This window comes from Poecilia mexicana, unplaced genomic scaffold (assembly GCF_051168715.1).
Source record: "Poecilia mexicana isolate PSO_F unplaced genomic scaffold, ASM5116871v1 scaffold_12, whole genome shotgun sequence".
Classification (NCBI taxonomy): Eukaryota; Metazoa; Chordata; class Actinopteri; order Cyprinodontiformes; family Poeciliidae; genus Poecilia; species Poecilia mexicana.
The window spans coordinates 28,170,369-28,195,371 of NW_028263381.1; the positions used below are offsets into that span (position 1 = coordinate 28,170,369).

Genomic DNA, 25,003 nt, shown 5'->3' on the forward strand with positions numbered 1-25,003 from the left:
ACACAAAGTGATCCATCTAAACACTTCCTACAGAACAACATGGTTTATAGATCTCATCCCACTTGGAGTCACTTTGTCACCATCAGTTTGTTACATTTGAAATATGTTAATCTTCTGGCAGCAAAGAGTTTTTGTGTATCAAATTAACCTTTAGTCTGTGAATACTTTTCTTACATATCTTACCTTGACCCACTGTCAGACATATAAACACCAGTTGGTCCAGAAGGCTCTGGTCCGTTGTCATCCTCTGAGCTAAAACACAAACAAAAAAATTGCTTCTTTTATGTCTTTTGATCAGAATATTGGATCCTTGTGCCAGACCTGTTTCTAAAACCAAATCATGGTGGTACATATTTCCAATAAAAGGAATAATTTAGTTCTATTATTATTTGATTATCTGTACATAAGCTTCTTTCTAACTTAAACAAAAATAGATTTTACATATGTATTAAAACGTTGCTATGTAATAACATGAGATAGATAATCTCTGGAAAAAAATAATAATAATTGATGCCTCCTCTCTGTGTTCTGCATAATTATTTTTCTCAATCACAACCAGCCAATCAGAACCAGCATTAATCAGCTAGCCAAGCTCTCAGGAAGTTTTGATTCAGTAACTCAGGATTGTTTATTTTGATGTAACCTGCATTTGACGCTGAACGAATATTTATTTTTTCTTAACATTATTTGATAATGTGAGATTGTGAGATTTATTTGACTTATGTATAATTTATGAGGACCTACTGTTAAGTATTATTTTACTGACTGCAGGTTTTTCAGTTGTCCTATTGACTGCTGTTGTCTTGTACCTGCAAATATTTTGTAATTTATGTCTAAATTAGGTGAATTTATTGCCAGATCATTTTTCCATTTTGCCAGATCACGTAAAGCTAAAAATTAACCGCCAATCCAGGTGATTGGCAGAGATCGGTGATCGGCCTCCTCATGACTGATCGGTATCGTAATCGGCAGCAAAAAACCTGATCGCAGCATCCATAATTAACATGTTGTGTTATTGTTGGGGCAATTTCAAATGAAGTGGTCCGTGAATGTTTGTTAGATGGGTTAAGTGATCCTCGGCCTGAAAATTTACTAAGATAAGTATTGGGTAGTGTTTAATAAAACCAACAACAAAAACAGCTGGGAAATTTCTTCCTTTTAACGTGCCAAGAAGATCATTTTACATTAAAATAAAAAATACCGTAATTCTATCTTCAAAGAAAATATAAGTGCAAGTTGTTTCATGTATGTTACATTATTTAAAGTGTTCATATAAACTCATAAAGAACAGGGAATAACTTTCAAATTGAAGCTATCTGCTTGATATTTATTTAAACTATGTCTTGTTATCTTTTCCATTGTTCTGTTTTTGGTTATTTCATGAAGAACATAATGCTCTTTGCATTAAAATAATTTTCAAAAGTCTGAAAAGCTATGAACTGTTTTGAGTAGAATTCACTGCTATGCCACCATAACTATTGTACGTTGTACTGCTTTATATTGTGTTTTTCTAAGAAAATACATGAAATATTACCAAAGTGTCTTACCTTTGATCTTCACTGCCAAAATTCAAAGGTTCACCCTTGGATATGTCACTTTTCAAACTCACTGAAGAAGAGTTTGTAGTATAGGGTCGAGGTAAGCTAGAAGACAAACAGCAAAATGTTTTTATATAACAAGCTCCAGCAAATCAAAATCAGTTTTCCCCTTAATTGTAATTGGCAGCAAAAAACCTGATCGCAGCATCCCTAATTAACATGTTGTGTTATTGCGGAGCAATTTCAAATGAAGTGGTTCAAGAGTGTTTGTTAGATGGGTTAAGTCAGTGGTTCCCAAACTTTTTGTTCTGCGCCCCCCCAGTGGTTTCCAAACATTTTCTGCACCCCCCCCCTATGGATTACAAATGGCTGTCTGGTTGAAAAGACGCGTGTGAGGGGGGGGGCATCGACTTTTTTGGGGGCAAAATGAATGTACGTAGCTGAAAATAGACACCAACATCGGTAGCCTACAAGGTACTTGTTAAGCTTAAGGTTCTGTATTGATATTAGCTAGTCATCTTTTAGCTAACATTACCTGCATCCAGCAGCTTTACTCAACTCAGTCGGTTAGTTTGGAGGGAAAAACTGTGAAAAGTTCTTTGCGTTTTGCTGGTTTGCTGCTGTGATTCTAACACAAACCTACGTAGCTCCGCACAGCAGCAGCAGGTCTCCTTCACAGGTGAAAACCAGCGCGAGCGTCGTAGCGCTCATGTTGCGTTTAAAGGCGGCTCGGAAAAACAGGTTACAACATGTTAACAACTAATTAAACAGTTTTAACTGCTGATAAAAGTGACAGAGGACACAAATATGGGAAGAGTGGAAGCCTCTACTGTATCAGATTGACATAGGAATAACAGAGAGTTGGCCATTCTAAGGTAAAAACCCAGAGCATACAGTGTTCATGTTTTTTTTGTTGTTTTTTTTTCATCCAGACGGCTTCCCGCGCCTCCCCTGCAATGACACGGTGCCCCCCCCCTAGGGGGTGTGCCCCACAGTTTGGGAACCTCTGGGTTAAGTGATCCTCGGCCTGAAAATTTACTAACATAAGTACATTTATGCAGCGTTTAACAAAACCAACAACAAAAACAGCTGGGAAAGTAAGGTTCTGGGTGAAAGACTTTCCTTTGAAAGACAGCAGAATGGACAAAATGAAACAAAAACCACCTATTATTCAGCAACCTTATTCTGTAATACTAAAAATTCTTAAATCTGTCAATTTCTTTCTGTAAAACGTGCCAAGAAGATCATTTTACATTAAAATAAAAAATACCGTAATTCTATCTTCAAAGAAAATATAAGTGCAAGTTGTTTCATGTATGTTATATTATTTAAAGTGTTCATATAAACTCATAAAGAACAGGGAATAACTTTCAAATTGAAGCTTTCTGCTTGATATTTATTTAAACTATGTCTTGTTATCTTTTCCATTGTTCTGTTTTTGGTTATTTCATGAAGAACATAATGCTCTTTGCATTCAAATAATTTTCAAAAGTCTGAAAAGCTATGAACTGTTTTGAGTAGAATTCACTGCCACCATAACTATTGTACTTTGTACTGCTTTTTATTGTGTTTTTCTAAGAAAATACATGAAATATTACCAAAGTGTCTTACCTTTGATCTTCACTGCCAAAATTCAAAGGTTCACCCTTGGATATGTCACTTTTCAAACTCACTGAAGAAGAGTTTGTAGTATAGGGTCGAGGTAAGCTAGAAGACAAACAGCAAAATGTTTTTATATAACAAGCTCCAGCAAATCAAAATCAGTTTTCCCCTTAATTGTAATTGGCAGCAAAAAACCTGATCGCAGCATCCCTAATTGGGGCCTGCCATAAGCAATGCATGGAGGCAGTGACTGACCTGCTTTGCATTGCATGGCAGGCACCTATTGTTCTACACCCAATAGAATGTCTCTTTATATCTTTATTTTTCTTCCATTACCGTTAATGCGGCTCGTACCGCTGCGTGTACCCCCACAAAAGTGGTATCAAATCGTGCGGCTCGATGCCGAGAAGGTAGCTATTATTATATTATTATGGTTAGTTTTGGTACAAGACACCATAGCGAGACCATTACAAAGTGAATGATTGGAAGTCAAAATTGGAAATAAAAGAAGAAAGCGCCCATTAAAACAGAATTAGGTTTTAATAGGGAATTGAAATTTGAGAATGTTATCAGTTAAATAGGATTGAGGGGAAATGCTATTTAACAGTTTTTTAAATACTACTGGGATCATTATGAGAATTTGAGGTATAGACATTAGGATCCAGTAGATGGCAGTAGTGCAACAATAATGGATGCAAGCTGCTGTTGAAATCTAAAGAAAGAGAAGAAGAAGAAGAAAGCACCCATTTTCATTTAGCATATGCTAGTAGCAGACACGAAAGATCAGCACTTTTACTGTTACAGTTACCGTTTGGAAACTACCGTAATCAGTTCAGTTAAATCTAAACTTGGCAACTTTTATTTTTCAACGTAATAAATGTGATATTCAATTGACCTGTTATGACTAAAATTTTGGGTGTCTGCCCCCCTCTGCTGCAGCTGCATCGCTGTGGAAAGCCTGTAGAGTGGCAGAGATATCTGAGGCTTATATGTTTATGTTTACTGATTAAAAAAAAAAAAAAAAAACTTTGGAGTTGTGGTTTATAGTTCGGTGCGGCTCATAGTTAAGAAAATACGGACTATAATCCTTCCTGGATTTTTTCTGTGAAGAACCCAGAGAGGGTTATTTGATTGTGGTTTCTGGAAAACAATACATTTTTACATTTAGGCACTCCTACAATCATCACACCTTTTCTGTTACAAACTGACTCCGGCCCCCCACCAGAGAAGGGAAAAGTTATGTGGCCCTCACAGGAAAAAGTTTGGGGACCCCTGACCTAGATGCTAGTTGTGCAGGAGCACAACGAACTATCTACAGGAACATGTTCTGTTTAAGTAATCATTTCTGTGTCCGAGGGGTCTTCAAAGATGCTATTTCATTAATTAAAGAACAAAATGTGAGTAATACAAAATGGATAGTTTAATGTCTAAAGTTAAACTATCCATCTAATGTAATGGCTACAGCTAGTTGTTAGCATGTTTTTAGCTTACACTGACGGAGGAATAAACATGTCTTGCAATGTTACATCACACGGCTTTAATAAAGGTAAACAGTTGTTGTTTGTCGTAATTATCCCTGATGGGGTAGTTTTGTTTTATTTTATTGCTTGTTTATTTGAAAATTTTCTGAGGAAAATTTATAGCATAGGCTATATTACAGATATAGCAACCAATATGATTGGCATTTCGATAACTTTTACTTCAGCGAAAGAGAGAAAGGTTTCTCAGGTGTTCTGATCGTAGGACGTCCTCATCGTTTCGCTAATACCAACTGATGTGCATTACTATGTTAGTGGTAGAACATGGGAAAAAGATGAAAACTGTTTCATAATCACAAAATAATTTTCTTGCACTCTATGATACGTGTCATCTCAAGATTGAAATTTCATCATACCCTGTGCAAATAGTACAGTTATCATCCAGGTGTGGAAATGTTATAGGCTGCAGATGAAATTCACTGAATCAAAACTAATGTTCAAAGTTATTTGTAAAATAAAAAGTCCTGGTTAGGATCACTCCCACCTTGATCTTTGACCAGAGGGTGATGTGATGCGATGTCTGCACAACCAATAGAAATGCAGAATGTTGTGATAGATGGATGGATGTAAATAAATAAGCAAGGAAATAGATAAATAAAGAAAATAACAAAATGACCCCATTGTTGTTCCACACAATGTTTCCTAAAGGTACATTATTTTGGGTGATTTTATTATTGTTCTACAGAGCATTGAAGAAAATAATTATTCTTTCTATCTTTTTGCAGATTGAATGTGATGTCATAGCGCTGATGGATGACAAAACTGCCACATTACATCCCCTCCCACGGAGACTGAGTTGCCGTCTGCAATTTTTTTCAAAAGCAAACAACCGCTCTAAAGAAAACAAGGACTTCTGCAGAGAGATCCCCTGTAAAAATGAAAGACAATTCCTACAATGTCAAATTTGGATGCTCTGATCAAACCGAACTACAGTTTGATCAGACTTTAGTTCTTTATTTTTGTACCAAATTACTTGCAATTTTAGAACACAGTCATTGGATTATATTGTGCTCATCTCACTTCCAAACTTTGTTGGTCAACCAGTGTGATTATGCATCCTATCCTGTGACAACACTAATTTATGTTGAAATGCAGATGTTGCAAATGGTAACCTTTCACCTGTCCATTGAACTTGATTTTTTTAACTAAAGCTATGCAAGTTTCGTATGTTTCAGCAAACCGCTCATGCATTGACTCAGGGACAAGTCCAACCCTAAATAGCTTCTAGTATTCCTACAATTTTTAGACGCAACATTCTGCCAACATATTTGAAGCAAATGAAGACCTTCTTGCCATAACTCTATAGAGGAGCATGACTTAATGAAGGGATGCAGTTTTCTAATTTAGCTGTGCTGGAGTGGGAATCCAAATTAAAGTTGGAGGGTTGTAGCTCTGGAGGACTGGACTTGGTCACCACAAATTAAGTTAACATTTTGAAACTACAGAGCATTTCTACAAACGTGTATCTCTGCAAATATTTGAAGTTGTTATATCTTTTGGGGAATGCTTAATGCTATTAAAATAAAGGGAAGCTGTAATAATTATCACCCATGTGAAGATCCATCACATTTTGTATTTCAGCTCTGTAATGATTTTAAGATAGTTTAGCAGCTTTTTATGTAAATTAATAAGCTCATAACCAAATTGATGCTATGTTAGCTGACTTATGTAAAGCTCTTAATCGGACAGAACTAAAATAAGAAACAGATATCCAACATAATTTGACCTGTATTACTTGACTTGCACCTATGGAGCAGAACCATGCCCTGTAACATGTTATTGTCTCATTAAGTGTAAGAGACCATGTATAATGATTAAATGTGTATCTTTAACTATTTTTAATTAATGTTTGAAATAACAAATAAATGGCTTTCTGTCATGTGACTGAGTTTATTTGTGGCAGTTTCTTGAATTCTGTTTTCATCATTTTCATATCTCTAAATACTTTACCTTGTGGTTAAATATCGTCCTGTAAAATGAAATATTTTTCTCAATAAAATTAGCTGATCAGTCTTATTTAGTCACTGCAACCAAGCCACATGTAAATATTGACTTTTCAGCAAAATACATATTGAAGGCAAGATATAAGGCTATGGATTTGCAAAGATGAAACATTTCATTGTTAATTTGAAAAACATGGTCATTAGAATGACCCAACTTTCAAAGCATTCTGTTAGGTCCTGTGTTACACAACCATTATTCAATATAAAAGATAACACTACTGCTCTTGTATCAAAAAATAATAAAGTTCTCACAGATGTACAGATAAACACTAATTGTTGAGAGAATACCCACATACAAAAAAAAACTGAATTCTGATGTCAGAATTCTTTTTTTTTTTTTCTTTTTTTTTTAGTGCCCCTAATCCTTTTCAGTACTTTTTGAACTAGTGTCACACACTGTCTACAAACAAAATGTAGAATTTGTGGCTGGGGTGGGAGAGGAGTTCCCAATCTTAATACTAATAAAATTATGTGTAATTTAAAACTACTTTTAGGCAAGTTGCTGCATATGGAAGCATAGTTTGCAGATTCAAAGGATGGAATTCCTTTGCCAAGTAGTCCTAGAACTAAACCGTCTTTAAGTTTTAAGATATGACAATATTACAGTAAGACTTTCCTCCATTTACATTGTTCATACTTGACCAAAATCTTTCCTTTAAATGAGGGCTCACACAATTAAAAGTAAATACCTTACAACTAAGCTTGTCATTCTATTCACCTATATTCTACACACTTTGCATTCATTCTACAATTCAAATAAAATTTTGGAAAATCCAAACGATCAGTTTACCATATCACTTTTTTCTCTTGAGGAAGATTTTCAGAAAAGATGAGAATGAAAACAAAAATGCTTCACTTACCTGCTACCTGACATGATCCCATCTTCTTCCTGAGACATTTTCTTTTAGATCTCCTGACTTTTCAGCAGGTTTCTAGTTTATCTTCAGGTTTCTATTTTATCTTACTTCAAACTCGACATCTTGCTTCAATATTTTTCTCTTTCTTCTTGCAAAAACACAGTTATAGATGACTAACATAACAATTTCTATGAAAAAGGAAAACATCTGAACTGTATGAGGTCTTAAGATTTATGTTCAGTCGGTTCCAACAGTCACAAAATGTCTGCAAATGAGAAAAGTTAATATTTAACAGCATCAGAGCTGTACAAGTAAGAACTTTGGCCTTGAAATCTAAATCCAAGAACATTTCTTGTCATAAATCTTGCAGTAGGAGAATCATTGATGATTGTAAGCCTATAAACCACAGTTAAGCTCAAAATTGCAGTAACAAACTTCTTACAGGTTTGTCTTCTATATTCTCCTCCTAAGTATTCATTTTCCTTTTAGTTCACTTCAAATTGTATTATTCTGCACTAACCTTGTGTCATTATTTTCTACTTTGTATTGTCTTAATGTTCTTTTTGATTGCCAAATATAGGATGGTTAATAAACTATATTCTATTTCGTTAAGGACTTAGTGTGTAATATCTTGTTAAAACGTGCATAGTGGGTCATTGTTTCCCATATCTTCCAGAAAGTATAGAGGCTGCAGTTTCAGGAGACAAAATAATGCATTTAACTTTAATTTGCTTGTGTTCCAGTAAGAATGGAACATCAATAATGAAATGAAATTATTGGACTTGAAAGTCTCTCATAGTATGTAAAATATGTATATGGAAAAAAGAAATAAACAGTGAAGTAAACACATTCTTTTAAAGTATTTTACTTTTAGGTATTCTTACTTAAAAAAATTCTAAAACAATGTAATGAATACCAACACAGCCATACCAGGCTGTATCTTTAAATTTACATCAAAAACTCACACAGTAATTATTGTGAGATGTGACCAACTCAGATCCTGACAGCTTTTAATATCTAAAAACTGGTTCTGTCCACATTTTCTCCCTCCATCTTGACCTGGATGTTCACTCGTCCCTGAATGGAGGATGTTTTATAACATAAAGTTTTTGAAACATTATAAATGAAACATTGATAAATGTTCTGATGTGCAATGCTACCACAAGACAAAATGTTATCTTTCAATTGTTGCCTGTGTTTTATGACTGTTTTATGATGTAAAGCACTTTGAACTGCCTTGTTGTTGAAATGTGCTGTACAAATAAACTTGATTGATTGATTGATAGTATTCAGCAGGATGGTTTCTTGTCAGCACAAGTACAGTGCTCTTATCTTTATGGAAAGAGAGACCATGTTTCATGATAAGTGTCAATAAAATTATAGTATTAGAAAATACTGGAACAATAAATCCCTACAGATTTGTTAATCATTTCATAAGTAAATCTGTAATGGTGTCATGTGCCCGGTGTTTTTGTTTTGAGACCATCCATGTCATGTCCCTCATCTCCCTGATTCCCTGCGGCTGTGTCGCTCCCTGATTGCTTCCCTTCTTAAGCCTCCCTCAGTAACCTACCCACTGCCAGATTATCGAACGCTCTCAGCAAGTAGTTTCTAGCTCTCTATTCACGCCCTCTGTGTTACTGCCTTGCTCTTGTTCTCTGGATTTGCCCCTTTTGCCTTGCCCTTGTCGGACTGCTGTTTGCCTACCCGGATCTCGACCTAGCCTGTTCTTCTACGCCATTCACACCTACTCCCTCGGACTCTGCTCTCTACCCCTTTGTGTATGACCTCGGCCCGGCTGACCAAGAACTTGGATCTTACTCTGATGCTACGTTGTGAGTACGCTGCCCTGCATCAGCGCTTCTCCCCCGGCCCCCATGCCCAATCTCCTAGCCTGTACAGCTGTCTAACCAGTGTGCTTACGCTAATAAAGATCCTAAGTTTCCTGCTCACTCCTGTCTCGTGGCTGATTTCGGGTCCTCCTGGTGTGCTCTTACATAAATCACTACAATTATTTACTTATGAAATGATTCACTTACACTATGTAAATAAGTTACCAGTTCAGACACTTTTTTATTACAATTTAGATTATGATTTTATTTTGCGCTGAGTTTGCATGTATTTCTAGAATGTGTAACATTACCTTGTCCTCTATAATCATATTTCCTACTTTATTACTTGAAGAATTATCAGAAAAAACTGTAGCAAGTTTTTACATCCAATGAATAAAAATTTAATTTTGATTAAGTATGCAAATGCAAATTAGTTGTGCCTATCTTGATAGTGATTGTTGTTATAATACAATTTGGAAGCTAGTTTTTTCACCAGGTTCCAGTTTTGACTAATTGTGGTTGACAGTAGATTTAGTGTTAATTATATCCATGACTGCCTCAGAAGTTTTAGATAAATCAGTGAAATGTTTGTAAGCTACTAGTTCAGTGGCTAATTAAGACGCACACCTGTGTGCACGTCTATATGTACAAGCTTCAAATTTCACATGCACAAATTTTGCTGATGGCTTAACTGGAGGAGCGCAGTTGAGTTTCGAATGGATGGAATGAATGGAGAGGGAGTGACATCACCTCCCGTGTCTCAAGCCTCTGACGCATTTCTGGCTTCCTGAAATTCTTCGATCTGGCAGAATTTATCAAAAGTCCTCATGTACGCGGTGCTCACACCCTGCCTCTTGCTCTCTGCTATCTTTGAGTGTGATGAGTGGCAGGAAAGGAGTGGGGTAGAGTTTAGTTGTTATCGCAGGGCAATGGTACATGAGGACAAGAACTGAAGCACTGGACTAAGGTCTAAGAGCAAGTTTTCAGAACTCAGAGCTGACACTGTTTTGCTTGTCACACTGTGTCTCATCTTGCACAAGATTCCCAATTAACCTAAGTGCTTTTCATTAAAATAGTTCCTGGATGATATTGTTCCAAAATACACACACGCACACACGCCTGCACACACACAGACAGGGCTTTGTAGAAAATAGTTATTAACTATACATAGCACATGTTTTTCAAATATTTTAAATTACTTCATATCAAAAAAGACAGTAAAAATAAATTTATTGAACTCCGAAGAAGTTAAACAAAATATATTAACAAATGTCTTGGAAAATATATTTTTTTAAATACATATTTTCTTAAGGAAAGGGGGAAAATAGTTAAATGTCAGTTTTATTAATCAGCAAATTTGTTTTCAACACAGAATAAAAATGTACAATTAAAAATATTCTGGATTTTATCAAATGGTTTAAATATTTGTATTTGTTAAAATTGAAAATGTGCATTGCAAGTTCATTACTAATAAAAACAGCAGTCCGTTGCCTTTTAATGTTACTGGTTTACAGTAAAAGCACATAAGTCTGTCTGAACAATAATATCAAACTCAGAAGAAAAAAATATTTCACAAAATATCCAATCTAAAAACAAATCCTTTAAAATCTAGTTTTATTTTAGTTCTTCCCTCCAATTAACCACAAACATAAACACATTTCTTTGATCAATTTCAAAGCATATTATAAAGAAGTTTATGATTTTATTCTCCTTGCTTGAGTCATTAGACTTGGCTTAGACATGCAATGCAATTTTTGTAGATTGGAGTAGCATACAATCGGAAATTGGCATAAATTACAGTAATTGAAATTTACAGTAAGAATCGTATTAGGAGTGCACAATAATTATATGTTCAAGCTACTTTACATATACTGTAGTTCTGTGGCAATCTGCATGTCCATTGATGTGTACATTAAAAAATTCAGACCATGTGGTCAGGTACAGTGAACCTAAACAACCTAAACACTGTATATAATATAAAAAAAATAGTCATTTTAAATAGAACAGCAGTATTTTCTTCTGTCCAGTAACTTCTGGGAGTCTTTCCACCCAGCCTTGCCCCTTATCTGATTAATTTCATTTTTTTTTTTTTTTTTGCATAATTTGTTACACTTCAGTGTTTCAGAACATAAAAACAACTTACTTATAGATAACACAAGTAAACACAAAATGCACAAAAATCTAAATCTAGATGGCCCTGGTGAAAGTAATTGCCACCTACACCGACCTAACTGTGGTCCATCACACCTGAGTTCACTGTCTCTTGTCAAACCTGGGACTGTTTAATGCCACACCTACTCCTAATCAAGACATCACTTAAACAGGACCTTCATGACAAAGTGAAGTAAACCAAAAGACAATTAAAAGCTACTGGCAATTTACACATTAACCAATTAATGTGTGGTTCTGTTAGAAGTGAGCTTTTCCATTATCTGCTCTGTTCCTCACTAATGTGGGCGGAACGTGAGCAGCAACTCTGGTCAACTCTCTGCTGATGTTTGCAGCGACACTCAGCAAAGGAGAACCTCAAGATTTTGGTTCTGATGAACCCAAATAAACCCAGATATTTCATTTTGTCTTATAGAAATTCATTGCTGGTCCGAACATAATTATAAAGACTTAGATCAGCTCATTATTTCGCTATACATATAAATATAATTACATCCTGGCACTTCTTTTTTTTTTTAAATGTGCAACCTTTTGGATTTATGACTTTAAAAAGAATAGTCATGGTGAAAAACCTTTCACTGTAGCAGAATTATAACAATTCAGCAAAGATGAGTTCGCCAAAATTCATACACAGTTGTAAAACTTTCACTCCTTCAGACCCCTTGTCCACTGGAAAGGACATGACATTTTTCTTGGATTAAACCAATAAAAAAAAATAAGGAATTTATTTGAAAGATGGATCTTACAGATTGGTTTCTTATTAAACAAAAACAATGAAGTTTAGACTCTCAACTTGATACTAAGCATCAAAACAAGAGACGGGAGGAGTAAGCATCTATTTCAATCAAAAATAGAAATTTATGTTCAGAGCAGCCTAAATAAAATACTTTCAGTATAATTTTAAGTATTTCCAGTCATAGTATTTGAAGATATTTAGATTTTTTTTTCTATCATGAAATCGTAGGATTTTTTTAAAGTTGAATGTCCATTCCAAAGGACATCAGGAGTTTGTGTATGTTGTACAACGCCTAATTATTCAGTGTTACGGTGCAAAGAAAGAAGCATGTATGAGCATTTCATAGCCAGTTTGTGATTTGTTAATTATTTTATGTTTTTTTTGTTTTGTTTTTTTTCAATGAGGGAGTATAAACTGCCACACTTTCTTGAACTGACTGAACATCAAAATATATCTGATCTTGAGTGTGTGGATATAGAAAATAAGCCATAATAGAACAGGAATTAGATGATAAATTGAGAAGTAAAGCAGTCCTAGTTTTTCAAAGTGTCTCATCCAGAGGTGTTCAAGCTACACAGTGAATCAGTGGGTGGTGGTGTCCTGCTAGATGAAACTATCAGTCTGTACCACACAAAAATCTGGAAAAAAAGTCAGTGGTCACCAGATGCAAGAAGCCATAATACAGAGGAAAAACACATTTCTACTGTAATATATGTTAAATCCTGCTGTGCTTTGTGCCACTGAAACTGCTTCAATTGTGTTCATAAAAAATGAGAGATTACATTAACATACCCAGCAAAGTGATGCTTTGTCAACTGTTTGGTAACTGTGTAATCCGTTTACATTACAACAAATAATAACATGCTAATGCATTTGAAAATTCAATGACGCATTACTGCAGTTCAAACTACATTTTGTATTATATATTCTCTATTCAGACATGTACACTGATAAACAAAACAGAAGATATCCAGTTTAAAAGGTTCAGATCATGCCGAATTAGATGTTACATGAAATTCTATGGGAAAAGTACATAAGTTTTCAAGAGATTCTACGCTCATTTAGTCAAGCTGTCCATGGGTGACCGTGGCTCTGTGGATAGAGTAGTCGTCTTGCAATCGGAAGGTTGCAGGTTTGATTCCAGCTGCCACATGTCAAAGCGCCCCTGGGCAAGGCACTTAACCCCAAATTGTCTACCGAGCTGTGTATCAGTATATAAATGTGTGAGCATTTGTGAGTGTGAATGGGTGAATGTGACTCTAGTGTAAAGCACTTTGAGTGGTCAAAATGATTGGATAAAGCGCTATATAAGTTCAGTCCATTTACAATGGACATCAAAAAAACATATTAAAAAATGAGATTGCAAAAATTTCTCATTTTCCCTTTATTTCTAAGCTTAAGAAGAATAAAAATCAGCTGAGTAAAAATGTTTGGTCCAATAGAAAAAATTCAGGTCTGAAGTGGTTAAGTTATTGTAAATGGTTAATTGTTGCTGCTTTGGGTGACTCAATCAGTTATTAACTTTAGGGGACAAACATTTCTTCACATAGCACATGTAGGTTTGGATTTTTTCTCCCTTAATAATAAACACAACTATTTAAAAACTCCATTTTGTGTTTGTGTTGTCTTTGACTAATAAAATGTTTTAATGTTCTGAAACACTGAAGTGTAACAAATATACAAAAAAAAAAGTGAAATCAGTAAGGGGGCAAACACTTTTTCACACCACTCTAAGTGCTTACAGTCTTTCTAACTTGTGCTCTCATAAATCTACAGGTCACACAAAGTCACAGAACCTTTCTTAAACCAGAAGGCTGGAAAAAGTTCTGCTGTGAATTTTGCTTTGAACGTATGAATCAAGCTCCGCTTCTCTGATGATATGCTGTAGTACCTTAGAGTTCCTCTCTCCCAGTCAAGAAACACACCTATTTTGTTGCATGTAGAGACTTTGATTTCTTTTTTTGTGTTTTTATGCATGGCTTTGTATCCAGTCTTGGAACAGAGCAAACTCCAGGACTTGTCGTTGGTTCCCAGACCACTATCACTACCCTGGCCTCGACCCACATCTTTATATGCCACAGCAATTCCCACCACGCCTTTCCATTCCACCTCCCAGTAACAAAGTCGTTGCAGGCCTTCATCACAAAATACCTGGGTCCTCTTGAACCTTTCGCCACTTGTATTTCGCATTTCCAGCTTCTTGACATCGTTATGAGTCATCGCCTTTTTGTTGTTTTCAGTCAGAACAAGCTGTCTGCTTGCTGTGGTCTCATCAAACATAAGATCTGAACCATCTGAAAGTGTTCAAGAAGAAAATTTCTGTATGATTTTTTTATTGTTTTGATTAATCATGGCCATGTATGTGATGCTCACACCCTGCCTCTTGCTCTCTGCTGTCTTTGAGTGTGATGAGTAGCAGGAAAGGAGTGGGGTAGGGTTTAGTTATCGCAGGGCAATGGTACATGAGGACAAGGATTGAGAAGCACTGGACTGCGGTATAAGAGCAAGTTTTCAGAACTCAGAGCTGACAATGTTCCCAATAAACCCGAGTGCTTTTCATTAAAACACTACCTGGATGATATTGTTCCAAAATACACACAAGCACCCCCACGCACACACGCCTGCACATACACAGACAGGGCTTCGTAGAAGATAGTTATTTATTAACTATACATAGCACATGTTTATATTTTCAAAGATTATAATTACTTCATATCAAAAAAGACAGTAAACAACAAGTTAAACAAAATATATTCACAAATGTCTTGGAAAATATAATTTTTTAAATACATATTTTCTAAGGAAAGGGAAAACAAAGCTAAATGTCAGTTTTATCAATCAGCAAATTTGTTTTCAACACAGAATAAAAGAGTACAATTCAAAATATTCTGGATTTCATCAAATAGTTTAAATATCAAGCTTGTATTTGTTAAAATTGAAAATGTACATGGTAATTTCAGAAGTAATAAAAACAGTTACATTTTAATGTTACTGGTTTAAAGTAAAAGCACAGAAGCCTGTCTTTACAGTGATATCAAACTCAGAGGAAAAAATATTTCACATAATACAAAATATGCAGTCTGAAAAGAGATGCTTTAAAATCTACTTTTACTTTAGTTCTCACATCCCATTAACCACAAACATAAAACACATTTCTTAGATCAAAACATATTATAAAGAAGTTTTAGTTTTCTTCTCTTTGTTCGAGTCATTAGATTTGTATTTGACATGCAAAGCAATTTTGATATATTTGAGTAGCATACAATTGGAAACTGTGGCATAGATTACAGTAATGTTAAATCGTATTAATTGAATGGTGCACAATAATTATATGTTCAAGCTACTTGACATATATTGTAGTTCTTTGGCAATCTGCATGTCCATCAATGTCTACATTAATAAATTCAGACTGTGTGGTCAGGTACTTTCATGCTTGTGAACCTAAACAGCCTAAACACTGAATGTAGTATTAAAAATATTCATTATTTTAAGTAGAACAACAGTACTTTCTTGTGTCCACTAAGTTCTGGGACTCTTTCCACCCACCTTTGCCCCATTCCTGATTTAATTTTTTTTACATAATTTGTCACACTTCAGTGTTTCAGAACATAAAAACAATTTACTTATTAGTCATAGATAACACAAGTAAACACAAAATGCACAAAAGTAAAAACCTACATGGCCCTAGTGAAAGTGATTGCCTCCCACACCTGTGGTCCATCACACCTGAATTCACTGTCTCTTGTCACGCCTGGGACTGTTTAATGCCACACCTACTCCCAAACAAGACATCACTTGAACAGAATCTTTATGCAAAGTGAAGTAAACCAAAAGATAATTAAAAGCTAGATATCATGCCAACATGCAGAGAAACACTGAAGTGTAACAAATATACAAAAAAAAAAAAAGTGAAATCAGGAAGGGGGTAATCACTTCTTCACACCGCTCTAAGTGCTTCCAGTCTTTCTAACTTGTGCTCTCATAAATCTACAGGTCACACAAAGTCACAGAACCTTTCTCAAACCAGAAGGCTGGAAAAAGCTCTGCTCTGAAGTTTGCTTTGAACATATGAATCAAGCTCCGCTTCTCTGATGATATGCTGTAGTACCTTAGAGTTCCTCTCTCCCAGTCAAGAAACACACCTATTTTGTTGCAAGAAGGGACTTTGATTTCTACTTCTGTATTTTTATGCATGGCTTTGTATCCAGTCTTGGAGCAGAGCAAACTCCAGGACTTGTCATTAGTTCCCAGACCACTATCTCTACCCTGGCCTCGACCCACATCTTTATATGCCACAGCAATTCCCACCACGCCTTTCCATTCCACCTCCCAGTAACAAAGTCGTTGCAGGCCTTCATCACAAAATACCTGGGTCCTCTTGAACCTTTCGCCACTTGTATTTCGCATTTCCAGCTTCTTGACATCGTTATGAGTCATCGCCTTTTTGTTGTTTTCAGTCAGAACAAGCTGTCTGCTTGCTGTGGTCTCATCAAACATAAGATCTGAACCATCTGAAAGTGTTCAAGAAGAAAATTTCTGTATGATTTTTTTATTGTTTTGATTAATCATGGCCATGTATGTGATGCTCACACCCTGCCTCTTGCTCTCTGCTGTCTTTGAGTGTGATGAGTAGCAGGAAAGGAGTGGGGTAGGGTTTAGTTATCGCAGGGCAATGGTACATGAGGACAAGGATTGAGAAGCACTGGACTGCGGTATAAGAGCAAGTTTTCAGAACTCAGAGCTGACAATGTTCCCAATAAACCCGAGTGCTTTTCATTAAAACACTACCTGGATGATATTGTTCCAAAATACACACAAGCACCCCCACGCACACACGCCTGCACATACACAGACAGGGCTTCGTAGAAGATAGTTATTTATTAACTATACATAGCACATGTTTATATTTTCAAAGATTATAATTACTTCATATCAAAAAAGACAGTAAACAACAAGTTAAACAAAATATATTCACAAATGTCTTGGAAAATATAATTTTTTAAATACATATTTTCTAAGGAAAGGGAAAACAAAGCTAAATGTCAGTTTTATCAATCAGCAAATTTGTTTTCAACACAGAATAAAAGAGTACAATTCAAAATATTCTGGATTTCATCAAATAGTTTAAATATCAAGCTTGTATTTGTTAAAATTGAAAATGTACATGGTAATTTCAGAAGTAATAAAAACAGTTACATTTTAATGTTACTGGTTTAAAGTAAAAGCACAGAAGCCTGTCTTTACAGTGATATCAAACTCAGAGGAAAAAATATTTCACATAATACAAAATATGCAGTCTGAAAAGAGATGCTTTAAAATCTACTTTTACTTTAGTTCTCACATCCCATTAACCACAAACATAAAACACATTTCTTAGATCAAAACATATTATAAAGAAGTTTTAGTTTTCTTCTCTTTGTTCGAGTCATTAGATTTGTATTTGACATGCAAAGCAATTTTGATATATTTGAGTAGCATACAATTGGAAACTGTGGCATAGATTACAGTAATGTTAAATCGTATTAATTGAATGGTGCACAATAATTATATGTTCAAGCTACTTGACATATATTGTAGTTCTTTGGCAATCTGCATGTCCATCAATGTCTACATTAATAAATTCAGACTGTGTGGTCAGGTACTTTCATGCTTGTGAACCTAAACAGCCTAAACACTGAATGTAGTATTAAAAATATTCATTATTTTAAGTAGAACAACAGTACTTTCTTGTGTCCACTAAGTTCTGGGACTCTTTCCACCCACCTTTGCCCCATTCCTGATTTAATTTTTTTTACATAATTTGTCACACTTCAGTGTTTCAGAACATAAAAACAATTTACTTATTAGTCATAGATAACACAAGTAAACACAAAATGCACAAAAGTAAAAACCTACATGGCCCTAGTGAAAGTGATTGCCTCCCACACCTGTGGTCCATCACACCTGAATTCACTGTCTCTTGTCACGCCTGGGACTGTTTAATGCCACACCTACTCCCAAACAAGACATCACTTGAACAGAATCTTTATGCAAAGTGAAGTAAACCAAAAGATAATTAAAAGCTAGATATCATGCCAACATGCAGAGAAACACTGAAGTGTAACAAATATACAAAAAAAAAAAAAGTGAAATCAGGAAGGGGGTAATCACTTCTTCACACCGCTCTAAGTGCTTCCAGTCTTTCTAACTTGTGCTCTCATAAATCTACAGGTCACACAAAGTCACAGAACCTTTCTCAAACCAGAAGGCTGGAAAAAGCTCTGCTCTGAAGTTTGCTTTGAACATATGAATCAAGCTCCGCTTCTCTGATGATATGCTGTAGTAACTTAGAGTTCCTCTCTCCCAGTCAAGAAACACACCTATTTTGTTGCAAGAAGGGACTTTGATTTCTACTTCTGTATTTTTATGCATGGCTTTGTATCCAGTCTTGGAGCAGAGCAAACTCCAGGACTTGTCATTAGTTCCCAGACCACTATCTCTACCCTGGCCTCGACCCAGATCTTTATATGCCACAGCAATTCCCACCACGCCTTTCCATTCCACCTCCCAGTAACAAAGTCGTTGCAGGCCTTCATCACAAAATACCTGGGTCCTCTTGAACCTTTTGTCACTTGTATTTCGCATTTCCAGCTTCTTGACATCATTATGAGTCATCGCTTTTTTGTTGTTTTCAGTCAGAACAAGCCGTCTGCTTGCTGTGGTCTCATCAAACATAAGATCTGGACCATCTGAAAGTGTTCAAGAATAAAATAAAGTAAGATTTTTGAAAATTTAAACATTGACAGTTTCAGAATGTGTACTGTTTTTACCATTGTGAATCCATACATTTAAATATTAAATCTGCTAAATTTAGAGAATTACAAGATATTTAGTATTTTGTGATTTCCTGATATATAAAATCATATTTACATATCCTTAATATGATCATTATTGCAATGATAATTTTTAAACAGTTCTAACCTTCATTTTCAGATAAACATGATTCATCTTGTAATAAAAAAAATTAAAAGTGCTGAAGGAAAAAAAAACAGCTTACATTTACTCCAACCAGGTTTTAGTCGAAGTTTTCCTTCATAGTCAAAGCTGTGCAGAGTAAAACAAGAAAGATTCATTTTATTTTATTTTGGAAAATAAATCAGAAAGTCTTTATATATTATTCCACTAGTTCTTGAACTATAGCATTTATTTACATATTCAGCTAAGCATAGCAAGACAAGTAACAGTGGGATCCATCATAAATACCTGATTGCTGTTCAAAAGCCTCTACTCAGACATGGTGCATCATATATTAGATTAAGCTATTTTTCTACAAATGTAATAATAATACTAAATATTTTCTGATTTATTTACTCACTTCACTTTCTCAAGTTTCTTGTTTGGATCCTCAACTACTGCATTGAGAGCCCTCATCCCTTTGTTTCCAGGGTGATTGTATCTCAGGTCCAAGTGTTTAAGAGATGAGACTCTATTGGACTCAATAGCTTCAGCCAGAGAAATGCAGCCTCTTTCTGTCACCTGACATCCTGCCAACCTGCACAAAGACACAATTTTGGATTAGAAATAGAGCTCAGCAAAATTTGATGGTGATACAAAAGTTCAGTATTTTATATTATAGATAGATAGATATATTTATTAAAAGGAATAGCAGTCATTTATTTTAAGTTTGATGGTTATGGCCTACAAATAATGAGAGTCCAAAATACAGTGTCTCAAAACATTAGATAATTGCTAATTATTTTTCTTTTTTTATAACAATAACTCCATTGATTATTTCCTCATTGCTTCCAACATGACATTGTATAATCTTTGAATGTCATTTTGTGTAAAACTCAATTATGGTTCAAATGGTAAATGGCCTGAACTTGTTAGCACTTTATCAAGTCTATTGGACCCCAAAGTGCTTCATACCACATTTGGTTATTCACCAATTCACATTCACTACTACATTGTAGCCACAGCCTCCTTGAAACAGCCCGACAGGAGAAGCTGTGATGCCCCAGCGCCACCAGGTCCTCTGACCACCAGTAGGCAAGTCAGGTGACGTGTCTTAACCATAACACAACAGTGTTCAAACTGGAAACCTACCAGTTCCAGGATAAACTCTGACGTCATGACCCACCATCACCCTTTAGGGAAGACTTTCAAATTATTTATTTTATACATGGGCTGCTCATCTCTCAACTTCAATATATTCATAGGACTGTTGTATTATATTGTCACTAACAAAAATAACACCAACAAGAATTGTGAACACATAAAATTGCCTTAAATCTGGGACAAACTAGTTTATAAGCTCAAAATAGTTGCTAACTGTAAAACTGGTTGTTATATTATTTTCATTAATAACAAGTCTGAAAAACTTACTTGAGAGTCTCCAGTTTACAGTTCACATGTTTCAACCCATCAGCAAGTCGCATCACTCCAGCATCCAGTAAATCATTATGACTCAGGTCCAACACTGTGAGATCTGAGGATGGCTTGGTTAGCACTGATGATGTCAGACCTTTGCAAGATTCTTCAGAGAGCTCACACCAACTCAGTCTGTAAAAAGATCCATGACAACAATCAAGTTAATTTGACAAACCCATGTGTGGATATCTCCTAAAATAATAAAGGACCACAGTAAAGAAACAAAATATGAGTTTTGTTTTAAACAACAGTAAAAGACAAGTTATCATGTCTGTGTTATTAAGCTAGAATCACACCTTCAATGGCAAAAGCCCTAACTCTCATGTATAATATTAATTATTTGTTCATAATGAAGAAAGTAACATCCTCCTGACTACCAGGAAAAAAAACTATTGTCCAATCACCATTTTTTTAAATCCCACAGTCTTTGTAAGGTAATAAAAGTTTTTATGCATTTACTTTGTCTCTTCCCATAAAATGTGTTATTACTGATGGACGCCATTTTTATGAATTAGAAAAAGGTACGTACAAAAGTCCCACCCCTTCACATGAGGTATCATTGAAAAGCCCTAAATGTCCTCTCCAGATACCAAAAGGAATTAATTCAGTAGAATGCAGGGGGTGGGAGATATTCAAGTTTAGAAATGTCCTCTACAGAGGACAAAAATGAACTATTGGTAGTCAGGAGAATATGAAGCATTATTCTGAGCTAATGAAATATAGTAGACACTTGGAAGCAATTTAATGAGTATTTTTACAATAATATTTTATAACTTTCTCTTAATGAAGTATGTCATTTGAAGATTATGATTGAGTGAGTTTTTTTAGTTAAAGTTTTTTTTTGTTAAAGTTCAAATTAAACTGATGGAAGGATGGCAATTATACAAAGGTATAAATTCATGACGGCTTTAAAAGTAGTGACAACGTAATAACACTTTTTTATATGTGAAAAACCAAAAGGATTATTGGCAATTATTTAATTTAATGGTCTATAGACTGAGAGTAAATGACGCAACTTGCCAAACACCAATTTGACTGATAACCAGGTAGCTTTCAATGCTTTACCAAAGTAAGGATGAGTTCTGTTTTGTGGCCACTGAATATCATCTCATGCTTACATTTTGCTTTGGTCGCTATTTGACCTTAACTTTAATAGCGTTACTCTCCCTTCAAGGCAGCCTTAATGAAAAAGTGCCTGCTAGTTTAGAGCTTTGGTTGTAATGCATTACTATTACCACAAGAGAACAGCAATGTTAAAAACAAAAGAGACCTGATAAAATAGTGCAGGGCCTTGGACTTTTGCACATTTGTAGATTATTTTTCAAATTCACAACTCAATATTTGTATGTTTTGTTTCCTGAGGGGAGATTTTTAAAGCAGCTTGTAACATAACCACTATGTTTGTTTGTTTTTCTCCTGTATAAAAAACATTGAAGAGAAAATGTATCATCTGATTGGTATAACAGTTGCTGTTATTTCTTTGTAAAATTATTCAGAGTTTCCACTTTTAAAACTGATTTTTGGGCAGGTCATGTTGATTTTTAGGTGTGGCTGAGATTTAGTGTATAAAAAGGGGCGTGTGCGTCAGAGTGGAAGACGCTCACCGTCAGATCCGTGCAGCGGGAGACTTGAATTAACTGAACGCTTAGAACAAATAAAAATCAAAGAAAGGAGGTAAAACGGAAAATCAAAGTTCGCCCCAGCGCCGTGGATCGTGCGCTTTAGGAGCTGGATTAGAGCTTGTGCACAGGGAACGCCGCCAGGTGCAGAGGACGCCAATTGGCCAGAGGACGCCTCAGGGGGGAAAGAAAGACATTCCCGGTGAGATCTGGACTTTACGTTTCTTTTGGGGGATTTTTGGTGGTACCACTCCTTTTTCTCATTTTTTGGGTGGAGGTTTTTGATGCTTGGGATTTTTCGTTTTGGATTGGGACTTTGGATTAAAAAGGAGAAATTCTCCCATGATATGGAACTCGTTTGTGGACAATATTCATATTAAAAAGGATCAAGAATATTCGGACATTTAACCAGTGGGGTTTCTTTACTAACATGAACTAAGTGGATTAAACCTATCCTAAACTTATTTTGAGAGAGTTTTGGATACTGATTTATCAGGATAACTATTATTATTTCCTTAGTTCGTGTTTTTTGTAATAAATCATTGTTGCAAAAGGTCAACATAATTTCATATTTGAGCGTTTGGCTATTTATTTACTTCTCCATTTAACTGGTGTAACATATTTTGCCTGATGCCTGTGACGTAACCCCCTTGTGTGTATTTGTACGTTCCGCTTTAAATGGGAGCCGAATTTTACAAGCTACTGGAACAGCTATGAATTGTTTTTTGCATCAAAATCCTAAAACACTGAATAAGTATGACAAGTAATAGCTTTGCCAGAGTTTTTATAAAAATACTTACAAAGTGGTGTTTGAGACTTTGACCACTGGCATCATTCCCAGAAGAACTTTCTCTGATTTCAGGTATTTCTTAAGATCAAACACTTCAAGGTTTTCATCTGATGTCAGCAGCACAAAGGTTAAAGCTGACCACTGAGAATCAGTGAAATTTTCAAAAGGTTTTTCTTCTGAATTAAGATACTTTTTGATTTCTTGAACAAGGCTGTGGTCATTCAGCTCATTAAGACAGTAGAAAAGATTAAGGTTTTTATCAGGGTCATTGTTCTCTCTGATCTTCTTCTTGATGTACTCTGCTGCTTCCTTACTAGCGTTTTTGTGTTTTTCACTCTTATCCATCAGATCCTGAAGTAGATCCTGATTAGATTCCAGAGAGAGACCCACTAGGAAGCGAAGGAACATGTCCCAGTCCCCATGTTTACTCTCAAAAGCCTTGTCCACTGCTTTCTTATAAAACTCTGAGGCAGTAAGACCAGAGGTTGCTGAGGTGGATTCTGTGAACACATTTTCCCCTTTGTTAGTAAATGAGTGGAAGACATGGAGAGCTGCCATGAACTCTTGAATGCTTTGATGGACAAAGCAAAACATATTCTGCTTGTATAGCTCTTTATTTTCTCGTTTGATCTGAGTTAACAACCCAGAGAAAACAGCAGCTTTGGTTACATCAGTCCCACAACTGGTCAAGTCTTCTTCAGTGAAGAGAAGGTTCTTCTCCTCTAGTCCTTTGAAAGCAAGTTTTCCTAAAGATAGGATTGTTTCATCATTAGTTTTATCAGTGAATGTCTCCATTCCAGAGGTTTCAGATGTTGACTGATCTGTATTATATTTTACTTTTGTCTGTCTGCGCTGGAGCAAAAGGAAATGTGTGTACATGTCAGTCAGAGTTTTTGGCAGTCCATCTTCTTGGTTTCTTTCAACAAAGTCCTCCAAAACCTTTGATGTGATGAAACAGAAAACAGGGATGTGACACATCATGTAAAGACATCTTGATTTCTTCACATATGACCAGATTTTTTCAGCCTCCTCTGCATCATTGAATCTCTTCATAAAATATTTTTCCTTTTGCTCATCATTAAATCCTCTCACTTCTGTCATTCGATCAACCTTTTCTGGAGGAATGTTGTTGGATGATGCAGGTCGAGAGGTGATCCAGATTTGAGCTTTAGGGAGCAAATTTCCCAGGATGAGATTTGACAACAGAACCTTCATTGTGGTTGGTGTTTTGACATCACTACATTTATTGATAGTTTTGAACTCAAGATCAAGACGACATTCATCAAAACCATCCAGAACAATCAGAATATTGTATTTGTCATAGTCAGTTATTCCAGATGTCCTCATTGCTGGGAAGAACTGATTAATCAGATCTTCTAGACTGTGTTCTTTATCTGCTCTCAGATTTAGCTCTCGGAAAGGAAGTGGAAAAACAAAATGAATGTTTTCTGTTCCTTTGCTCTCTACCCAGTCAAGTATGTACTTCATTGCAGCAAATGTTTTTCCTATACCTGCAACTCCAACGGTAAGGACAGTCGTAATGTTTTGATTACTATTTGCAGGTTTGAAGATGTCACAGTATTTAATAGATGTTTCTTCATTTGTTGTTTTGAACTTTGCATCCTGAACCTGCATGGCTTCATTTTGAGCTCGCTCTCCTTCTATGATGTAGAGGTCAGTGAAAACCTCGTTGAGAAGAGCTGAGGTCTTCTGTCCATCAATCCCTTCAGACACACTGGTAAATTGATCTTTTAGTTGACTTTTGAGTTTTTTTTGACTTGTTATGTCAGGCTCCTCTGAAAAAAATACAATGTAAATAAACAAAAACATAGATTAAATACTTTAGGGAAAAAAATAATGTTATATATTTCCATATATTCTTTTGACAAAATATAAAAACACGAACAATA

General features: G+C 35.5%; 2 protein-coding genes and 1 long non-coding RNA gene across 3 annotated transcripts; all 3 read right to left on the minus strand.

Moving 5' to 3' along the window:
- Positions 1–178: 178 nt before the first annotated feature.
- Positions 179–3,247, minus strand: LOC148156310 (uncharacterized). Its single transcript, XR_015764793.1, has 3 exons — positions 3,150–3,247; positions 1,548–1,643; positions 179–252 (listed from the first exon to the last, which is right to left on the minus strand). It is a non-coding gene; the product is annotated as an uncharacterized LOC148156310 (long non-coding RNA).
- A 10,718-nt stretch (positions 3,248–13,965) lies between these two features.
- Positions 13,966–24,889, minus strand: LOC106912605 (protein NLRC3-like). The gene is made up of 5 exons (XM_088011304.1): positions 23,104–24,889; positions 20,640–20,816; positions 19,630–19,806; positions 19,312–19,358; positions 13,966–14,569 (listed from the first exon to the last, which is right to left on the minus strand). Exons 1-5 carry the CDS (start codon positions 24,726–24,728, stop codon positions 14,046–14,048), a joined length of 2,550 nt encoding a protein of 849 aa, XP_087867430.1. The 5' UTR covers positions 24,729–24,889; the 3' UTR covers positions 13,966–14,045.
- Positions 18,119–18,997, minus strand: LOC148156311 (stonustoxin subunit beta-like). The gene has a single exon (XM_088011303.1). It carries the CDS (start codon positions 18,987–18,989, stop codon positions 18,480–18,482), a length of 510 nt encoding a protein of 169 aa, XP_087867429.1. The 5' UTR covers positions 18,990–18,997; the 3' UTR covers positions 18,119–18,479.
- Positions 24,890–25,003: the final 114 nt, after the last annotated feature.

Bases quoted from the DNA above. Each gene is read 5' to 3' on its own strand.
- LOC148156311 (XM_088011303.1), bottom strand. From the start codon at position 18,989: ATGTTTGATGAGACCACAGCAAGCAGACGGCTTGTTCTGACTGAAAAC.
- LOC106912605 (XM_088011304.1), bottom strand. From the start codon at position 24,728: ATGCAGGTTCAGGATGCAAAGTTCAAAACAACAAATGAAGAAACATCT. The intron at 19,359-19,629 runs GTGAGTAAATAA...TACTCTGCACAG, and splicing joins AAGAAACTTGAGAAAGTGAA to CTTTGACTATGAAGGAAAAC. The intron at 14,570-19,311 runs GTAAGCTGTTTT...GAACACTTTCAG, and splicing joins AAAACCTGGTTGGAGTAAAT to ATGGTTCAGATCTTATGTTT.